The following is an 18,693-nucleotide window of genomic DNA, read 5'->3' on the forward strand; positions in this document are numbered from 1 at the left end:
GTCCTACAATGGAGGTTTCCATTGATTTTGGAACCACATCACGCTCAAGGTAAGTCCAAATGGGAATGGAACTGGATTTCCAACAAAATAAATATGATCCCAGCCCCCAGGCAGTTTGTCCTGGGATTTCTTACTTTCCTTGGTCCTGATGTTTGACCCTGCTGCAAAGCTGCTGAAATGCAGAGTTGGGCCTGTGGGTTACCCCAACGTCAGAATTCTCTCCAAAGGATCCCAGAGCTCTGGGAGGAGAAGGCAGGGACTGCACAGGGCAGTGACTGCCCCTGCCAGCCCATGCCAAGGCTGCTGCCAGGACATTTATCTCAGAGGGCCACCTTTCCCACGTGCACAGTGTTCCACATCTCACAGAACTCAGTGAGGAATTGTTCTCACACAGCCAGAACACTGAGAATTATCTTCCTATTTAAAGACTCAGACCTCAGTGTTTTGCACATGATCAGATTATGCATGTTTATGCAAATCAAAATGCCACTCTCACAGCTCTTTTTCCCCACTAAGTACCTGCAGCAGAGCATAAACCTCCCCAATTTCCTGTACATCATTTTAACACTATCTACTTATGTCATTTGGTGCAAAACGCCAAGCATCAGTCCTAAATTAAGAGTTATTTTAGCTTTTTTTCTTTCAACCTGTTTAAATGTTACTCAATGATTTAAATGTTGATCTCTGGGGAAAAATATAAATTGATCTTCTGGATCAGTGTTGTTTCAAGTAATCTGATTGTCTCCTATTCTGAGTGAATTTCAAGTGATTTCTGTTACATAATTCAGACATCTAAAGTCTTTGTGAATATTCAAAAGGAAAATGCAAGGAAGGCAGGAAGACCATAATATGAGCCACACATTTATTCATCTTCTTCCCAAATGAAGCTGGATAAAGAGAAGATTTAAAACCTACAAGGCAGCACTTTGGAATGCACTGGAGACTGTTCTTATGCATTGCTTCTTCTCCACTGGAGTCACTACACAAAAATTCAGTGAGAAAAGTTAAGAACTGAATTTATTTGAGATCAGATAGTTCTGATTTCTCTTTGTGACAGTCATCCATGGATTTCCAAGCCATGCTGTCAGGAGAGCTGGTACATCTAACCCTTCACAGAAACAGCTGCTGTCATGACAAACTCACCCTGGCTGCAAAACTCAGCAGATCCTCTCTGTGTTCCTTCCCTGAGTGCAGAGTATTTAATTTATAAAAGAATTAGCACAGATTTATAACAGCAGCAAGAAACAACCAGACTGAGCAACCTTTACAGGGGGTTCATATCCAACAACAGCATCAAGCCCGAGGTATAAGGAACCTCTTTACCCTTTAGGGGCTGCTGGAGGCAGAGTATTAATTTTTCCATTGCTCAGAAAAGCCTGTAAATGATTAGGGACTCAATAATTTCTTGTTTAATCTCTAGCTCTGTGATAAAATGAGCTCTGGAGTGTGTCAGACATGAAGAACTTGAAGCTGTGAGTCAAATGGCCCCAAATCTGGGATCCTAAGGCAAGTTTGTCACCCACCTGGCACATCAGATATCCAGATAATTCCTATGAAAACACAGATCTTTGAGCACTGAGAGTTGATCTGACTGAGATAATTGAACTGATCTCAATTGTTTGCACTTCCCAAAAAGTTCTCCCACAGCTTTAATGGGAGAGTGTATCAACAAAGCCCCAGGGGCAGGCAGGCATGACCTGCCTCAGGTGCAGTTGCCATGGTATTGGCAGGGGACTGCAGAATTTTACTTCAGTGGAATAAATGCACACAGAACCTTTTCATCTTCCCTCATGCACTCTCCACACGCCCTCCCCACCTTCTATCTCCAGCTTCTCCTTTCTGTGATCATCATTCCTCAGCCAATAATTTATTTTGTCCTTTCCTCCTATGCTCCACTGCCCCTTCTCGTTCTGTGCACTCCCTTCCCCCTGCTCTAATTTTTCAACATTTCTTCACTGGTTTCTGTGTCTCAGTGCACCAATACTGTTACCCTTGCACACTGAACAAAATGCCAAAATAGAAGCAACCAATAATTCAGCAGCCTGTGCTGACTTACATCTGATATTCCACACAGTCCAATGCTGGACCAGGAGTGCACTCCTGGCACCTGTAAAACGTTTAAAGCAGTCATAATTCAAATGCACATTAATTAGAAGATTAGAGACTGTAACCAGCTGCTTTTCATGTTAACCTTGTGCTGGCTATTGCAGCAAACAGCTGTCACAGTGGGAATGGTGAATTTAGTACTTAAGAGGGACAGTTCAGTGCAAAAAGCACAGAACCAAGGGGCACCTCAGAGTGGAGCAGAACTCTGATTTCCTATTTATTATTATGGGCTTATTCAGAAGCTCTGCTAAAAAGAGTTTAATGAAAAGGGCATTTTTGGGGAGGGAAGGTTGCAAAGGGTAGGTCATAACACAGCCTGTTTATTTGGAATTGCATGATTAATCATGAAGGACTGTTTACTGATAATCTGGAGACTTAATCATAGAATGGTTTGGCTTGGAAGGGATCTTAAAGCCCATCCCCTGGCATGTCCAGGGACTCCTTCCACCATCCCAGGCTGCTCCAAGCCCTGTCCAGCCTGGCCTTGGACATTTGCAGGGATCCAGGGACAGCCACAGCTGCTCTGGGCACCCTGTGCCAGGGCCTGCCCACCCTCACAGGGAACAATTCCTTCCCAATATCCCATCTAAACCTCTCCTCCTTCACTTTAAAGCCATTCCCCCTTGATCTATCTCTACACGCCCTTGGACACTCCATAATGATGAAAAGAAAAGCAGTTTAAGCAATCCCAAATCAAAGAGAAAAGACTGATTGGCTAAGAACATCCTCATCCCCATGTCCACCACTTCATGGCACTCCTCAGCTGAGATTACACACCAACAGCACAAAAACAGTCTGAAAATACCTTAGGAGAAAGCAGCTGAAGAGGAAAGTACTTCTGGGGTGTCCTCTGAGAAGCACAAGAAAGAATAAGTACATTCTCCCCAGGGAAAAGGCAAATGCTGAAGGAAATTGCCAAGTTATTCTGGCATTACGTAAGCTAATTCCAAAACCACCTTTTTGAACTGTATTAGCCTGTGCTGTCCTTTGAAAGAGAGGCATTCATTTATAATCCAGAGAGAATTTCAGCCCCCAAATCTGAAAAAACCCTGAAGATTGGGTTTTTTAGAACAGCCAAAGTTCTAATAGCTTCTGTGTCTAAAACACCCTAAACTATTTCATCTTATAAACAGGGTAAAAATGAATTAACTGTGCTGAATCTTTTTACAAAAGAGAAAAGTAAGACCCGATCTTTGAGGAGACACAGCTCACAAATCCCTACCTTGGCACAGAACTGCAGGAAGATGGATTAATTCCATGAACAGCACCAAGAAACAGAAGGAAAATAAAAGAGGTAACGGAGGCAAAGGAAACTGCAAAGACAAAAGGCCCTTGGTTAAAATTCCTTGGATCCATGAGTAAGTTGTGCATGACAGCTGTCAATAAGTGTGAGATACTCACTGGAAAGACAAGTTATGTGTGGACTTCTGCTTTCTCCAGGTGATAATGGCCAAATAATTGAGCATTTTTCATATATTTCAGCAGGCTCCTACATCAGACAGGCAGGTGCTCAGCAGAAATTACTTTATCACAAATAAGGGCTCAGCCTCAACACGAGCCTGTCAGTTCTTTTAACACAGATTTCTCAGCCCAGTGCCTGGCAGGAGCCTCCCACTGATCACACTCCAACCACTGCTCCCTGTGACTGACACAGGCAGGCAAAGCCTCAGGAAGCTCAGGACAACACCAGGAGCCACACGGGGCTGGACAATCACACCACAGAAAAAACACTTTAAAAATGTACACAACCACCAGCTCTGGAGGGGCTGGAATGCCTCAGCTGCTTAGTGGCACTAAATTAAAATCTTTAAATCACTGCTAATTAGGAGCTGCACTCTGGCCCAGGCTGGTGGCTGTGGATACCCAACCACTCTGAGTCCAACTGCAGCACAGATCAGGCTCATTATTCAGCAACAGCATCAGGCTCTCAATCAGAACAGAAACTCCTAAAAATGTGGATGAAATCCATGAGAGGGGCCCAGGAACCAGAGCTCAGAACAGCACAGGGAGTGCTGGATTAATCTAATTACTCTGCTGATGCTTTTTGCTGGCATGCTCTTTAGGAAATACACAACAATGATAAAAGAATTGCCTCATGCTGCTACTGCAGAAGTTAATTAAGATTTGTTTGGTGGAACAAAAGACAAATCAGGGTTGGGGAAAAAAATCAACATAATTTTCAGTGTTTCTGACAGCTGGAGTGAGTGTGTTTTAAAATAGATTAAATGTAATTATCCTTGTTATTTTTTCCTCTGTTGATGCTGAAAATGACACAAGATTATAAACTGTAGAACAACAAGCAAAGTATTGCTTTGGAGCAAAATGTTCTCTTTTTTTTAAAGCATGTAATAACCCACAGTTCTGCTTCACCATAAAGTAGCCAAAGTGTGGAAGTACCACCTGAAAAGCAGATCAAAACTGACAGAAGTGAGAGACACTTGTGTTCCAGGGTGGCCAGAGATTAACCCAAAATGGATTAAACAGTGCATCTCCTCACTGGTTTGGACGTGCACTAACAAGTCTCTTTGTTTAGTTGGGACCCAGATTAGAATCATAGAGTGATTTGGGTTGGAAGGGAACTTAAAGCTCATCCCATTCCATTCCCTGCCATGGGCAGGGACACCTTCCACTGTCCCAGGCTGCTCCAAGCTCCATCCAGCCTGGCCTTGGGCACTGCCAGGGATCCAGGGGCAGCCACAGCTGCTCTGGGCACCTGTGCCAGGGCCTCCCCACCCTCACAGAGAACAATTCCTTCCCAATATCCCATCCATCCCTGCCCTCTGGCAGGGGGAGCCATTCCCTGTGTGCTGTCCCTCCATCCCTTGTCCCCAGTCCCTCTCCAGCTCTCCTGGATCCCCGTTAGGCACTGGAGGCTGCTCTGAAGTTTCCCCAGAGCCTTCTCTTCTTCAGAGGAAATTCTTCACCCTCTTTCGGTCCCCAAGTCCTACTAATTGAATTTGAGAACTGACATCTCATAATAACTTCAAATCCCAGTTTGGACTCCAGCACTTCTGAATATTTGGCTTTAAGAGACACACACCCACCCACCTCTTCTCCTACCTAAGCAACAGCTTCCACAGCAAAGCACTCGTGGCTGCCTGAGTCACTGTACTCCTGCCCACAAAGAGATGGTCAGAGTCTCATCCTTTATATGTTCCAAGTATTTTTAGGTACAACTGATAGAAATGTGCAAAGCAAAACAACATCTTTTTGTCACCAGCTTTTATACTTTTTAATTCTGCGCTAGGCTGAAGCATTGTTCCCTGCTTATCCTAGGCAACCACAAGTCAAACCATATGGGTAGGGTCCCAGGAGTCTCAGAGAAATGAGAAACAAGGAAAATAAAGTGTACTCTCCATATTCTAGTCACAGCACATCTGTGAATGACAAAGGACTTTTTTCTGTCTTATTATCTTTAAGAAAAAAATTCCCCAAAGAGCTGAGCACCAACTCATTAACAAAGTTCTGCACTTGAATTCATAAACACTTTCAGGTAGCTCAGTTCAAAGCATTTCTCCTCTGGCTATGAAATCTCAGTGGCATTTGAACAGAAGGGATACATCAGATTTTAGACTGCAAGATTATTTGAATGCAGTCTTTTTTGAGTGGGGGGCAAGTATGGAACAGAGAGCTAGAAGTGACTTCAGATATGAGGTGAAAAAACTTGTACAGAGACAGTGCTTATGAAAAGAGAGGCTTGATGGGAAACTGGTTGACAGGGATTAACAAGTTGCCAAGTGCCCACATCAGCTTTGAAAAGATATTTTATCCCTCAAGCAAATAATGCAGCAAAATATTTGAGACTTCTCAACAGCATGGTTTTCTCTGTGTTCAAAAGGTGGTGGTGGTGGTGGAAGGAGGAAGCATTAATTAACAATGGGTTAATTGGCTGCACTATGAGGCCACAGCTCAAGTGCTCTGTCCAGTTGTGGGCCCCTCACAACAGAAAGGACATTGAGGGGCCGGAGTGGGTCCAGGGCAGAGAACTGGGAAGGGGCTGAAGCACAAGGAGAAGGGTCTGGAGAATTCCTGAGGGAGCTGGAGGGGCTCAGCCTGGAGAGAAGGAGGCTCAGGAGGAACCTGCTGGCTCTGCACAACTCCCTGACAGGGAGGGCAGCCAGGTGGGGGAGAGGCTCTGCTCCCAGGAACAGGGACAGGACAAAAGGGAATGGCCTCAAGCTGTGCCAGGGGAGGTGCAGGTTGGACATCAGGAGGAATTTCTTCATAGAAAGAGTTGTTAAAACACTGGAAGAGGCTGCCCAGGGAGTGGTACGGTCCCCATTCCTGGGGAAAGCCTGGATGTGGCACTCAGGGCTGTGGGCTGGTGGCAAGGTGGGGATGGGTGCCAGGTGGGACTCGATGGTCTCTGAGGTCTTTTCCAACCCCGTGCATGCTGTGATTCTGTAATTCCAGGTGCAGCACTCCCAGCAGCACTAAGATCCCAGGGGAGAGGGTTCACTCAAACGTGTTTTCAATGAAGAACAGAAGACAGACTGGGTAATGGCTGTTAAAGGATGACAATAAAACAAGAGGCTGCTGGAAACTGCAGGAAAGGCCAGCTGAAAGCATTGCAGTCCACTAAACCCCAAAGAAAAGTCTGGAACAAAAGAGGATACAGATGCAGATTATCCAGAAGGAGAATCACACTGAACTGACACAACTCAGCAAGTCAAGAGAAGGCAGAATTCTGCCAAACAAGACTGAAGTCTATGAGGGGGAAGATCCCAGCACATCTGATCTCCTCACTGTTGCTCTTGGCTGTTTCCACTGAAACTTTGAGGAGGCTGAAGAGCCTGGTGCTGAGAAACCCTTACACATCAGCAGACAATAGAAGTAAACACATCCATTGTATGTAACAAAAGGAAGATGAGAAATTTTGAAAACGTTCTTCAGGAACAAAACCCAGCAGCTGAAAATGAGTCAGGGGGACAGAGACTTGCAAGAGCCATCAGTGCACTGGTTTAACTTCATTAACTGAGAAGATGAAGCTGTGCTGTTGTGCTTGGCCAGAAGCAGCCACAGCCACTGGATTGTCCCTCACTCAATCAACTCCTGAGGTGCTGCTTTGGAAAAGGGGATTAAAACATTTTCTGTTGATCTGCAGGCTGTGCAGTCCTGCTGAGCATTTCCAAAGTGTCCTACCTCAAACATCTCCTGCTCTGTCCGTCGATGATCATCCAGGAGCTGCTCCATGTAGGTCAGATTTCGGAACTTTTCAAGGTAAGTGCTGTACTGCTTCTGCAGCTGCTCCTCAATCTTCTCATACTCATCCATGAAAGCAGGGCTGGGGAGAGCAAGCACAGAGAACTCAGTGAAATCTGCCCAGAGAAATTGTGGCTGCCCCATCCCTGGAAGAGCTCAAGGCCAGGTTTTATGTGGTTTGCAGCAACCTGGGACAGTGGAAGATGTCCCATGGCAGGGACTTGGAATGAGATTAGCTTTAAAGTGTTTTCCAACCCAAGCAATTCCGTGATTCTAGGAATCTATAAATATTGCTCTGTACATACAGAATTCTGAAATGCAATTTTGGTTGTGCAGCTGCCCTTCCATATCTACGAAACCAAAAAACCTCTTAATTTTAAGGTTTCACACTGCTTCAGAGAATAAAAGCCAAAGACACAGCCCCTCACTAAACAATCCTGGGAATTACATAAAGCAAAGAGATGGTTTTTGTGTACAACTCCCTTTTCCTTTCACACACAAAGGCAGCCTTTGGCCCCCTTAGAAGGCAATGTTAGATTATTTATCCTGCTGTTCCATAACTGCACAAACTTAGTGTGTAGCATGGCTGGAAAATCATCTACTTTGCTGGGGACTTACTTGCTACAGAAGTGTCCTGGGTCATTACAGGTTTAATTAGACAGTATGATGAAATGATGATGTCATTGCACCTGAGAGCAGACTGATGCACCCCAAAAAACACTGCTGCTGCTCAGAGCTTCACACCCACCCAATCCACGTCCTGCAGAGTGGTGCTGATAAAACAGGGATGTGAATCCAGGTCATTCCTTCTACCACTCCCTTGTCTAACAGCTCCTCTTTTTTAGTATTAGGTCAGATTGCAGATTGTATAAACCTGCAAGTTAATTAAGGGCTAGAAATCAACCCAAACTGTGAACCTGAACACTCCAGTATCCAAAGGGGCTTACAAGGAGGGAGAGGGACTCATCATCAGGAACTGCAGTGATAGACAGGGAGCAATGGGTTCAAACTGAACGAGGAGAGGTTTAGAGTGGATATTGTGAAGGAATTGTTCCCTGTGAGGGTGGGCAGGCCCTGGCACAGGTGCCCAGAGCAGCTGTGGCTGCCCCTGGATCCCTGGCAGTGCCCAAGGCCAGGCTGGATGGGGCTTGGAGCAGCCTGGGACGGTGGAAGGTGTCCCTGCCCATGGCAGGGGTGGCACTGGGTGGGCTTTACGGCCCCTTCCCACACAACCCAGTCGGGGATTCTGTGATTCTACAAATTTTCTGTCAGACTGTACCAATGCCCAGAGGATCTGATCCTAACAAGGGCTGCAGAAAGAATTGCTCAAATTGGTGGTAAATACCAGAAGCCTCTAGGAACAGAGGGACTGTTTGCACCAGTTCCATCCTCTCTGTTCACACTCCTTCCTGCAGTAGACAATCAGTTCATGATCTTTACCGAACACTCTGCAGAGTCTGCAGCCTCTTCTGGCTTCTTTCCAGTTCCAATTTTCGTTTTTCAATCTTGGCTTCCAAATTGGCTTCATCCAAAGCCACGTTATTCAACATGTCTTTGGTCTTTTGGACTTCTTCCTGGAAGAGAAGGATGGTGAACCATGGCTGGCACTGGCATAATTACATTTATCTTTCAGATGCTGAATATTGTTCTGGATAATCTCATCTGTGTTTACTCAAGTAGGCAATGAAAATTCAGAAGTTCTTTGTGGCCAGGATAATGAACTAACTGGACATTTATGAATGTAAAATACCTGATTTTTTTGCTGACATTCTTAAAGAAGGAAAAACCCCACAGCTGTAACTTTAGTTTTTCTCTCACTGAAGAAGCAGTAGAAGGCAGGAAGAAGCCTATCTTTTGGCATCATTAAGGTCTTTTTGGATTTTATCTTAATGGAATCATTCAGGTAGTTTCCAACCTTAATGATTCCATGATTCTCTCTGAATAAACAGATGAGCATTTCCTTGAGAAACAAGCATTTGTTTCTTGGTACTATTTTAGGGAATTTTAAGCCTCCATAATTTTTTCTTTTCTCTTCAATATACAAGTCAGTTTTATAAAGAACTTCCTGTATCTTCATCCTTTCCTAAATTTTATCAATTTTTTTTTCAAAATCTGGGAAGCATCTTGAACATTTCTACATGTGCTACAGGAACCAGGAGGGGAAGTGGGAATATTCCAATTGATTCAAATGAGCTGAGTACATCCAGTGTGCTCAGGCTCAAGAAACCAGGAGCATTTTGGAGGGAGAGGGAGAGAGGGAAAGGGAAAGGGAGGATTCCACTGCTGGAATTCCAGCTGTGAGTGTTGGTGCTGCTCAGCTCCAACAGGTCATTCCATGAACTGGGCCAGGATTAAGGAGCTCAGTGTGTGCCACTGCTGCTTGCCAGGAAGCCAATCTCTCTCTCATGGAGAAGAGTAAGAAGCTGGAGTAAGAAATGTACATTAACAACATTTAGTATTCACACAGGTTGTGAGCAGGTGCAAAACATAAGGGAAGATAGCCTGGAATCTCTCTTGGAATCTCTCTTGGTTATCCACTGACTGTTTAAACCTGGAACTCCACTCTTGTAATCAAACACTTGGACTGGATAAAGTTTGCAGTGAAATAACTGACAGGAATTTAATGTCTTGAGTCTAGCACTGGAGTTAATTAACTCCCTCCTCCCACAGTGCAGCTGAAGGCTCAGAAATTCAGGAACCCAGGCCCTGGAGCAAGGACAGTGCTGCCAAGTGCAGGACAGACAAGAAGTCCTTCACACCAAGCACCACAGGGATGCCCTGGCAGGATCCTCATTAGCACAGTGCCAGCTCCTCACTCAGCCCTTGGCCAGCTCAGCTGTCCTGCTTCCAGAGCCCAGCTCTTCTGGAACCTCTTCCCAACTCCAGAGGCACCAGCACTTCTGGAGTTACCCAGGTCCCTCCTTGCAGCCCTGGCTCTGCAGAGGTCACAGGGCTCACACAAGGTAGAGGGTGTAGATTTCTGTGCTGATTTGGGCAAATTTTATCCCTCCTGTAGAGCTTTTGGGGTGAAGCTCCTAACAAAGGCAGGGAATATGACTACAATGTGTTTTCCCCCACAAGAGGGGCTAAGAGCAGATCTTAGATGCATCAATTGCAGCTGCAGGTGATGGCTTTGGCACTCTTTACCCCAGGCTGTTGATAAAAAGAGCAAGTTTCTTCTTGCAGCAGAAAAATTATAATTTTGCAATCAATTAAACAACATTTTGCTTACCAGAACACTGTTAATGGCAATTTTCATCACCTTCTCAGCCTCATTTATCTCCAAAGGTCTGCCAAGAGATTCTGTCCTTGCTTCCTATGAAATAAAATGAACCAATATATTTAAACACTACACAAAAGAACTAATTTATGCAGAACTGAAGGTGATCAAGCAACAATGATAGGATCATCTGCATAATAAATGGGGTAGGATTTAGTGTTTATTCACCAAGGCTGAGATGATTTAGAGACCAGGAGATGATGAAAAAGTGAGTTGAGATTAGCAGGAGGGAGCAATTAAGGCATCTTTTCCAAATGAGGGGAGTGCTGTGTCTGACTGCAGCTATTCTTGAAGGCAGATTTTTGGCAACTGCTCTGGTTTTACATGTGGAGCAGGGCACAGAAGATTCCATCATCTGTACAACACAACCCATGAAAAGACCAGTGCAGGTAGAGGAGCACAGTGTCCCAAAAGTGTGGAGCTACAGGGACTACAAAGCCACCAAACAGTACCAGGCAGGTGGACACTGAGCACTGACCCTGCCAGAGCTCCAGGAGCCTTTGGACAGTGCTCCCAGGCACAGGCTGGGATTGTGGTGTGTCCTGTACTGACAGTGAATGATCCCTGTGGGTCCTTCCCACCCAGGATATTCCATGATTCCATGTGCCTGCCATGCCCATGTGAAAATTGCAAGCTGCAGATGTATGGGCATCTCTGCTTCTGATAACTGAGTCAGACTCCTCAAAAACCCCTCAGCGATCCTTGTTTAGATCCCAAAGGATTAAAAAACCTCCCCTCTCAGCAGATTTGGGGACACGTGAGCTTGGCTGTGCACTTGGCTAATTGATGCCTTAAACACTGACCTGGTCCTTAGATAAAAACTTCTGATTACTTGCTTGGCACTGGAAGGGAAGAGAGGGAATTCTGCAGCTCCATGTCCCTAAAACAATCTTGCATTGGCAAAACACTTGGTCACAGGTGGATAAAGATAGAGAAAGCATCTCTCTAGAAAATATCAGATTAAGAACCTAAAAACGTTTTGTATGCTTTGCCACAGGCTGTACCCAGCCCACTACAGGAGGAATTCTGGAAGCAGATCCAATAACTTTGCTAAGATGCCATGCCAGACTCTCCAGATTGCACAGCTCAGCTCCAGCAGAGCCTGCTCCCTTCCCTCCCTCCCTTCCCAGTCCAGGGAATTGCAGGGTGAACCCAACCTGGGAGTTCATCCAGCAAAACAATAAAAGCAGCTTTTTGTGCTGAGCTTATTCCTCTGCTGGATCAGGTGTCTGAGTAATCCCAGCACATGCTGCACAAAGGCTTATTTCCCTGGCATGAGAATAGAAGAACAAACATTCTGCTGGGGAGAGTGACAGCAGTTACATCTGTTGGTGGCAGTGACTGCTCACACCACCTGAAGTGCCCATGAACGTCATTCTAGCCACAGAGGAAAACAAACTCCAAAGCAGAAAGTTCATTTGGGCAAAAATAAGATACAAAATGTTTGTACAATACAAATTCCCAAATAATTTCACAGGTTTTGGAGGAGGGTGAGAAAGAATAATGTAGCTCAGTTGTTATTCTAGGAACATTTAACATTTCAGAAGCTCAGCAGAATCCCTGTTTATTTGTGAGGCCCTTGCCAGGTCCAGCCAGGTGTACACACTGCCCTGCCAACAGCACTGGGCTCAAGAGGGTCTGTGCCACACAGCCAACACACTGCAAACAAAACAGCAGAGGAATGGCAATTATTGTCCTTTCCACTTGCAAAGAGGTCAAAGGACCAGCAAGGACTGCAGTCTGTAACCAGAAACAACTTCCTCACCAGCTGCCCTCCAGCAGCCTGGTGAAACACCCCAAAACATGCACAGGGCACTGCAGCGGGGCAGGGCAGGGAGCTGATGGGTTTGGAGAAACTTCTGAGGATCTGCCCTTTGAGGTGGAATAATTGATGCAGGTTTAATGTCTTTCCTTCTTCTACCCTCTCTCTAACAGCCCTGAAGTTTCATGTACACACCACAGCCTTCCACAGAAATCCACCTCATTTTCTACAAGAAGATTCAGTCCTACAGCCACACCTGCCTGGAAAAATCTGTCAGGGAAATGCAGAGCAGTGGAAATGCTGAAATTTGTGTTTTCAGACTGTGGAATCAGGGTTAGTCTGGAAAAGGAGAAGTTCAGGGCTATTAACCCCTCACACCCCAATAGATGGAGAGGAGAATTCTCTGTACACACAGCTCATCCCTAAAACTTTGCCTTGGAATGGGCAGAATAACTTCACTGTTACAACAGAACCTCTAACCTAACTTTGACTCTCTGGAGTAGCAAGTCTAAGTGAAAGATATTAAATATTATAGAAAAATAGTCATATATAGTGGAAATATAATGGAAACATAAATATATGCTGTGTCTATCAAAACCACTGATATTTTTTTGTGGATGTCTCTCACAGCTTCCCTGGGTAACAGTCACTGAGCCATCTCCTGTTACCCTATGAACACTCTCAGAGAGGAAAGTTTTATCTTGAATATCTCTTTTCAAGAAGGATCCTTTGCAAATGCACTCACCACTTCCCTTACTGGGAGTCTCTCCCCAAGAGTTTCATTCCCAGTTAACAATGAAGAGCCACTATTGCAAAACCCATTCTGCAAATATACCCAGGGAAGCATTTTCAACTGGTAATGGATTTCCATTTTTATGGACCAGAAGTTGATAAAGCAGCTTCCAGTGTGCCTGAGGTATGGAAAAATGGATGCATTCTTCCTCTAAACTGCAGGAAGGAACCAAGACAAGTAATTAGGCATGACCAGCATGCAAGTCACTGATGATAAATGTGGTGTAATAACATGTTCTGATGTACTCAAGGTCTAGCAGAGGTTTCTAAACACATTTTTTGGTGGTAAGGAACAGCTTTTTTCCTAGCACACTGGTCTTGCTGTGGCTGCCCCATCCCTGTAAGTGCCAAGGACAGGCTGGATGGGACTTGGAGACACCTGGGATAGTGGAAGGTGTCCCTGCTCATGGCAGGGATGGAACTTGGTGATCCTTCAAGGTCCCTTCCAACCCCAACCATTCCATGATTCTGAGTTTTTGACCACAGGTTAAATCTTCCTTTGTTTTCCAGGACTTCTAAACCTGATGCACACAGAAATTTGTGCATTCCTCAGTGCCACTTCAACCTCAATCCAGGCAGCCCCACATCTCCTGCTCCCTGCAAACAGGGCCTTGGCAATTCCAGCTGTCCATGCAGGCCACAAAGCTCTCCTGCAGGAGTTTGTTGCTCAGGGAGTTCACTCACCCATGCCAGGATCACAATTGCCCAATCCAGGGGATGGATGGATATCCAGGCACTGGGATATCACAACAGGGAGGCTCATGAGGGACATTAATTGATTCCTCTGAAGGCATCTGACCCTTCCCAACAGCCATCTGCTGCCTCGAGACATTAAAGTCATGGCAAATGAGAATTTTGCTGCTTCCAAATGATCCTGCTTGGTTTCCAGCTCATCTCAGCAGTTTGCAAAGGGTGTCCACAAAGACACTGCCCTAATCAGCAATGCAGAGCCTCAATCAGTGCCCCAAACCCTCAGCTATTCCCAGCATGTAAAACCCATGTCACAAGGAGGTCTGGGAGAGAGAAGCAAGTGGAAAATGTAATTTTTTCAATGGATCAGAAAGAATCAGAAGTAACCTGCATGTGGTTCTGCTGAGGCAGGAAAGGGAACTTTAAAGCTTTCTGACAGGGATGAATTTACACTGCTCTGTTCCCTCCCTCACCCAGGTCCATCCAACTTCTGGCTCTGGAGTTGCTGCCACCGATTCACCCTCAGCTGACAAACTCCAGGATGTGCCTCCTGTGATCCTTCCACACCCTCAGAATCCTCACCTTTCATTTATCTGTGCAAGGTTTAGGGACAGACTGCATTGATAAAGCTTGGATCAGTCCTCAGGACTACAGGGGGTCACTTCATGGCTCCTTGGCCAGGAGGTGGCCTGGGCTGTCTCATCCAGACTGTGGGAAGATGACAAGGAACTTCTTGCTCCAGAGCAGAAGCTAAGCCTGTGAGTGAAATTCCAAATATAATCAGCTAGAAATGGCCTTGCATGGGCACTGCTGGTTGGTTTACAAAGGAACAAAGGGCAGGGTTGGAAGAGACCTGAAAGCTCACCTGATTCCAGCTCCCTGCCATGGGCAGGGACACCTTCCACTGGACATAACTGGTCCCCAAAATGCCAGGAGGAATGTGCCAACCACTATTTTACACCTGATGCCATTTTTTCAAGCTAAATACTCCTGGGAAGGTCATACAAAATGATTTCTGACTTAAATACATACACATAACTGCAGTTCTGGTTAAAGCTATCTAATATTGATTCAAGATTAATTTTGGCTTCCCAATTTGCAATTAGCCCTCTTCCTCAAAGTGAGAGGTTAAGCTTGGGTTAGAAGCAGGACTGTTTAAAAAAACTGAAGCAAACCAAGTAATTCTCCAGAGTTGTGGCGATTTCAAGTTACACATTTCCACTGGAAGTTCTATGTGTGGCAGTTCTGTAACCAAGGCCCAGGAAATGAGAGAAATTAATTTATCAGCCTCCCTCGGGCAATGGGAACAGAAGGAACATTTGGCAGGCGGAAAAATGCTTCCAACATTCAAAATAAAATGATTTTTTTGCAGTTAAGTTCCAAAGAGCAGGGAGTGATGCAGCCATCTCTGAAATCACATCTCCCTCTCCCCCCAGCAGCTGTGGTGGGAGGGGGAAGGAAGGGAGGAAAGGCTCTTTAATCCAAAAGCTGGGAATAAAGAGAACCAAATGAAATGTCCTTAGTGGCAAGGCTTGGTGCTGAGCTAACACTGCCTCAGTTCCACAGCTGGGTCTAAATGCCTTTGGCTCTCTGAAGAGTTTAACTCCAGCCTTTCCCAGCTGAGCTGGTAACAGGATTCTCAGTGCCTCCCATCACTTTGGGAAGAAGCTGGTGCTGTGGGCATCCATAACAATAACAGGGAGCAGTGCCCAGAATTTATCCTCCACAGAGTGACAAACACTTCACCTGGCTGTTAAAAGCTTTAATCTACCAAATTCAGCAATTCCTTTATTTACAGGAGTGGATACAGAGAATAAACACTTTGTTCAAGGGCACAGCTGGGATAAGTGCCAGGAGGAGCATTAGAACACAAATCCACTGTATTGTCCATCTTCAGCACAAGCTAAAAGCCTTGAAAGAAAATATTATTTTCATTTTTCTTCTGTTTTACAGGGCTTCCAGCTAATTAAGAGGCAAATAAAATGAAAACAAGCCTGAGAAGGTCAGAAATCTTTCTGCCTGCCAGCAGCACAGGGACAGTTTTCTTTTGGAATTTCTTTTTGCTCCATTATCTTCCCATGACCAATAATTCAGCAAGTCTGAGCAGGGCAGCTTCCTGACAAGCTCCTGCTAGTGTGGCCCAGGACCTCTGGCAGAAGCAGAGTGGGAGGCATTCAAGAGTTATAAACAGCCAGGAATTTTTTCTTTTGAATTTCCACTGTAGGATAATTCAAGAGAACCCTTCCTCAACTGGGGACAACTGCCCGTGAAAGTCTCATTGCTGCTTTATTTTGAGCTGAAGAATGATTTGGACCAGCTCATCACCCCTCCCTTTCCCCAAAGGTCAATCTGGCCATTTCCTCCACCTTGCCATGTTTTTAGGATACAGAGCACCACTGGCTTTTCCAACATCTTTTTCCATGTACAGAATGGCAGCTGTGCAGATCCCAGAAAAGTGAGTGCATAGGGAAGCAGTGCTGCATTTTGTCTGAGTGCTGACATTAATTTCCTAGCTACTTTTCTTGATTTGGGGTTTGACAGCCTTAATCACAGACTGGTATTTTCAACAGCTTCTTTCCTCCATTCATTTAGTACCGTGTAGGAAGACAGAGAAATAAATCCAAACAAAATCTCTCATCCCTATCTCAAATCCAAATCAACCCCATCTTCCCCATGCAAAAATCTCAACATGCCTGCTTACTCTTCTAAAGCTAACTAAATATTCTGAAAATTCAAATCACATAGCAATGAAATGCAGAGAAAGTGCCCCTGGGAGGAAAGGAAACAATAAAGATGAAGATGTATTTCTCCATGCACGGAATTTGCATGGAATTGGCTTTTCATTTAGGGATCTCATTGTGTGTTACCAAACTCATTCATCAGCTCCAGTAAATTCTACAAATCCCAGCTGCAATTCCTGTGCTCCAGGATTTGACCAGCAAGACTGGAAGCTGCAAATTACCTTCCAAATATAATGCTTAAATGTGTTTTTAAATAAAAATTCCATGTCTCCAGCACTGCCACAGGACACCAACAACCTGCACTGTACTCATCCACAGCTGGGCTAGAAACAACACAGCTTCCACAGAACTCAGTAATTATATTTGGGGTTTTCATCTGACAATCCAGCTTTGGGGGCTGTTTGGGATTTTTTATCCCACACAACTTAACAACACCATAGTCTGAATTCAGCAAACCCTGTAGGTTTTGCTTCTTCCTCTATTGTTAATGAAAAATTCTTTTTTAGCATTACAGATTAACTTGGGAAGTAGTTTAAATATACAGGAGAACTGTATATTCAGTCAGGGAATAAGGTATTTGCAAAGGCTTCAGAAAGGCACAGAACCACATCTCCAAGAAATCAGACCACAACTCTTCCCCAAAAATATGTACATACATTTACAGCACTCTCTACCTCCAATAAATCTATCAGAACCATTCCCCTAAATTCTTCTCTAGCTGATACTTGTTTTCATTCAGAAAGTAATTTATTTTAAAAAAGTGTTTCACGACTTGGAGCAATGAAATTTATCTAATGTATTAAGTTTTTCTACACAGTTTCTATACAAATTATGTACAAAAAGACTCCAACAAATAGGGTAAAAGTTGTGGAGCAAATTAGAGCTGACATCTCCAAATGAAATAATGAGTTTTACTTCACTTTTCCCCAGTGATCCTTCCCCAAAAGCTGTTCAGACTATGAAAACAGATCAAGTCAACCCATTAGTGCCAAATGCTGGCATTTCCTTTATGGTTCCTGGAAAATGAAGCCATCTTCACTTAGGATAGAAATAAGATTTATCATCAGCCTGTTGAAACTGAGGTACGAAGAGCTTTTATTTAAATATTTGGAAATGAATGGATTGGAAAAGAAAGAGAAAAGAGGTTCAGGGAACATAAAACTCCCATGGTTTCAAATTCCTTTAAACACTGTGACAGCTGTTGATGCAACAGGTTTCAGGAGATAAAATGGAATAAAAAACTAAACCACACTGCTACACTGCTCCCCTGCCCTTCAACAGCACAAACCCTCTGGCAGTGCCACTTAGTGTGAACATTAATTAGCCAGGCACTGCCAGAAGAAAATAACCACTGGAAATCAATAATCTGCACATTAAAAAGCAGTAAAAGTAATTTTGATTTAATGGCAACTAATTTGGTGTCCACCAGTAAAACTCTATTCCCCACCCAAAGCCAGAATGAACTTCAATTCTTCCCCACCTGGAGTGGGGTGGGAAGGGCAGGCAGAGGATGCCACTGCCGAGGTCTCCTGAGCACCTCCCTGTGAAGGACCCAGGGAGGATGTGGCAGATGAGGAAGGGCAATTCCTGACTGCCCTCAGCACTGAGAAGCAGCCCAGACCCAACAGTGATGGAAAAACCCAGCAGCGTTTGGCTCTGGGCCTTTCCTGGGATGGGCAAATTTCATACTTCAGGTGAAAGGCAGATTTGGGGACTGATAATTAAAAATTATGAATTCCACTGCCAAACTGGTTCCTGCAACCTCCTGACTTCTAGCCTGAAAACTGTTTACTTTGCTACACGCTCAAGTCTCAAGTTTGTTGCATGTACCAAACTTGACATTTAACACACCAGTCAAAAATAGGTCCTTCAGATTTAACAAATCACTGAAAAACCTTGCAACCAGCCCCAAATCATAAGGAACAGAGCCCAAGAGCATCTTCTGCAGCTCTCTGAGGCTCTCCCTGTGCTGTCACTGTCACCTGCTGCCTTTAGGCAATGCACTCAGAGTACAGGTCACCTTTCCCAGGACAGCATTTCCTAAAGACAACAAGTTCCATCTGCCAAACCTTTTTGCAAAACACAACCTGTGCACCTGGGCAGGATTAGCTGGCCCCACC

At 44.7% G+C, this 18,693-nt stretch overlaps 1 protein-coding gene across 4 annotated transcripts in view; it reads right to left on the reverse strand.

Annotated features, from left to right (window-relative positions):
* The window catches only part of CLUAP1 (clusterin associated protein 1), a 56,387-nt gene that overhangs the window by 29,163 nt on the left and 8,531 nt on the right, over nucleotides 1-18,693 (reverse strand). For all 4 annotated transcript variants that reach the window (XM_002194528.7, XM_012576757.5, XM_012576749.5 and 1 more), the window contains 3 exons: nucleotides 10,541-10,624; nucleotides 8,749-8,882; nucleotides 7,249-7,390 (listed from right to left, as the gene is read on the reverse strand). In XM_002194528.7, coding sequence (XP_002194564.4) covers nucleotides 7,249-7,390; nucleotides 8,749-8,882; nucleotides 10,541-10,624 — 360 coding nt within the window. The remainder of the gene's footprint in view (nucleotides 1-7,248; nucleotides 7,391-8,748; nucleotides 8,883-10,540; nucleotides 10,625-18,693) is intronic.

The sequence above is a fragment of the Taeniopygia guttata genome, chromosome 14, assembly GCF_048771995.1.
Source record: "Taeniopygia guttata chromosome 14, bTaeGut7.mat, whole genome shotgun sequence".
Lineage (NCBI taxonomy): Eukaryota > Metazoa > Chordata > Aves > Passeriformes > Estrildidae > Taeniopygia > Taeniopygia guttata.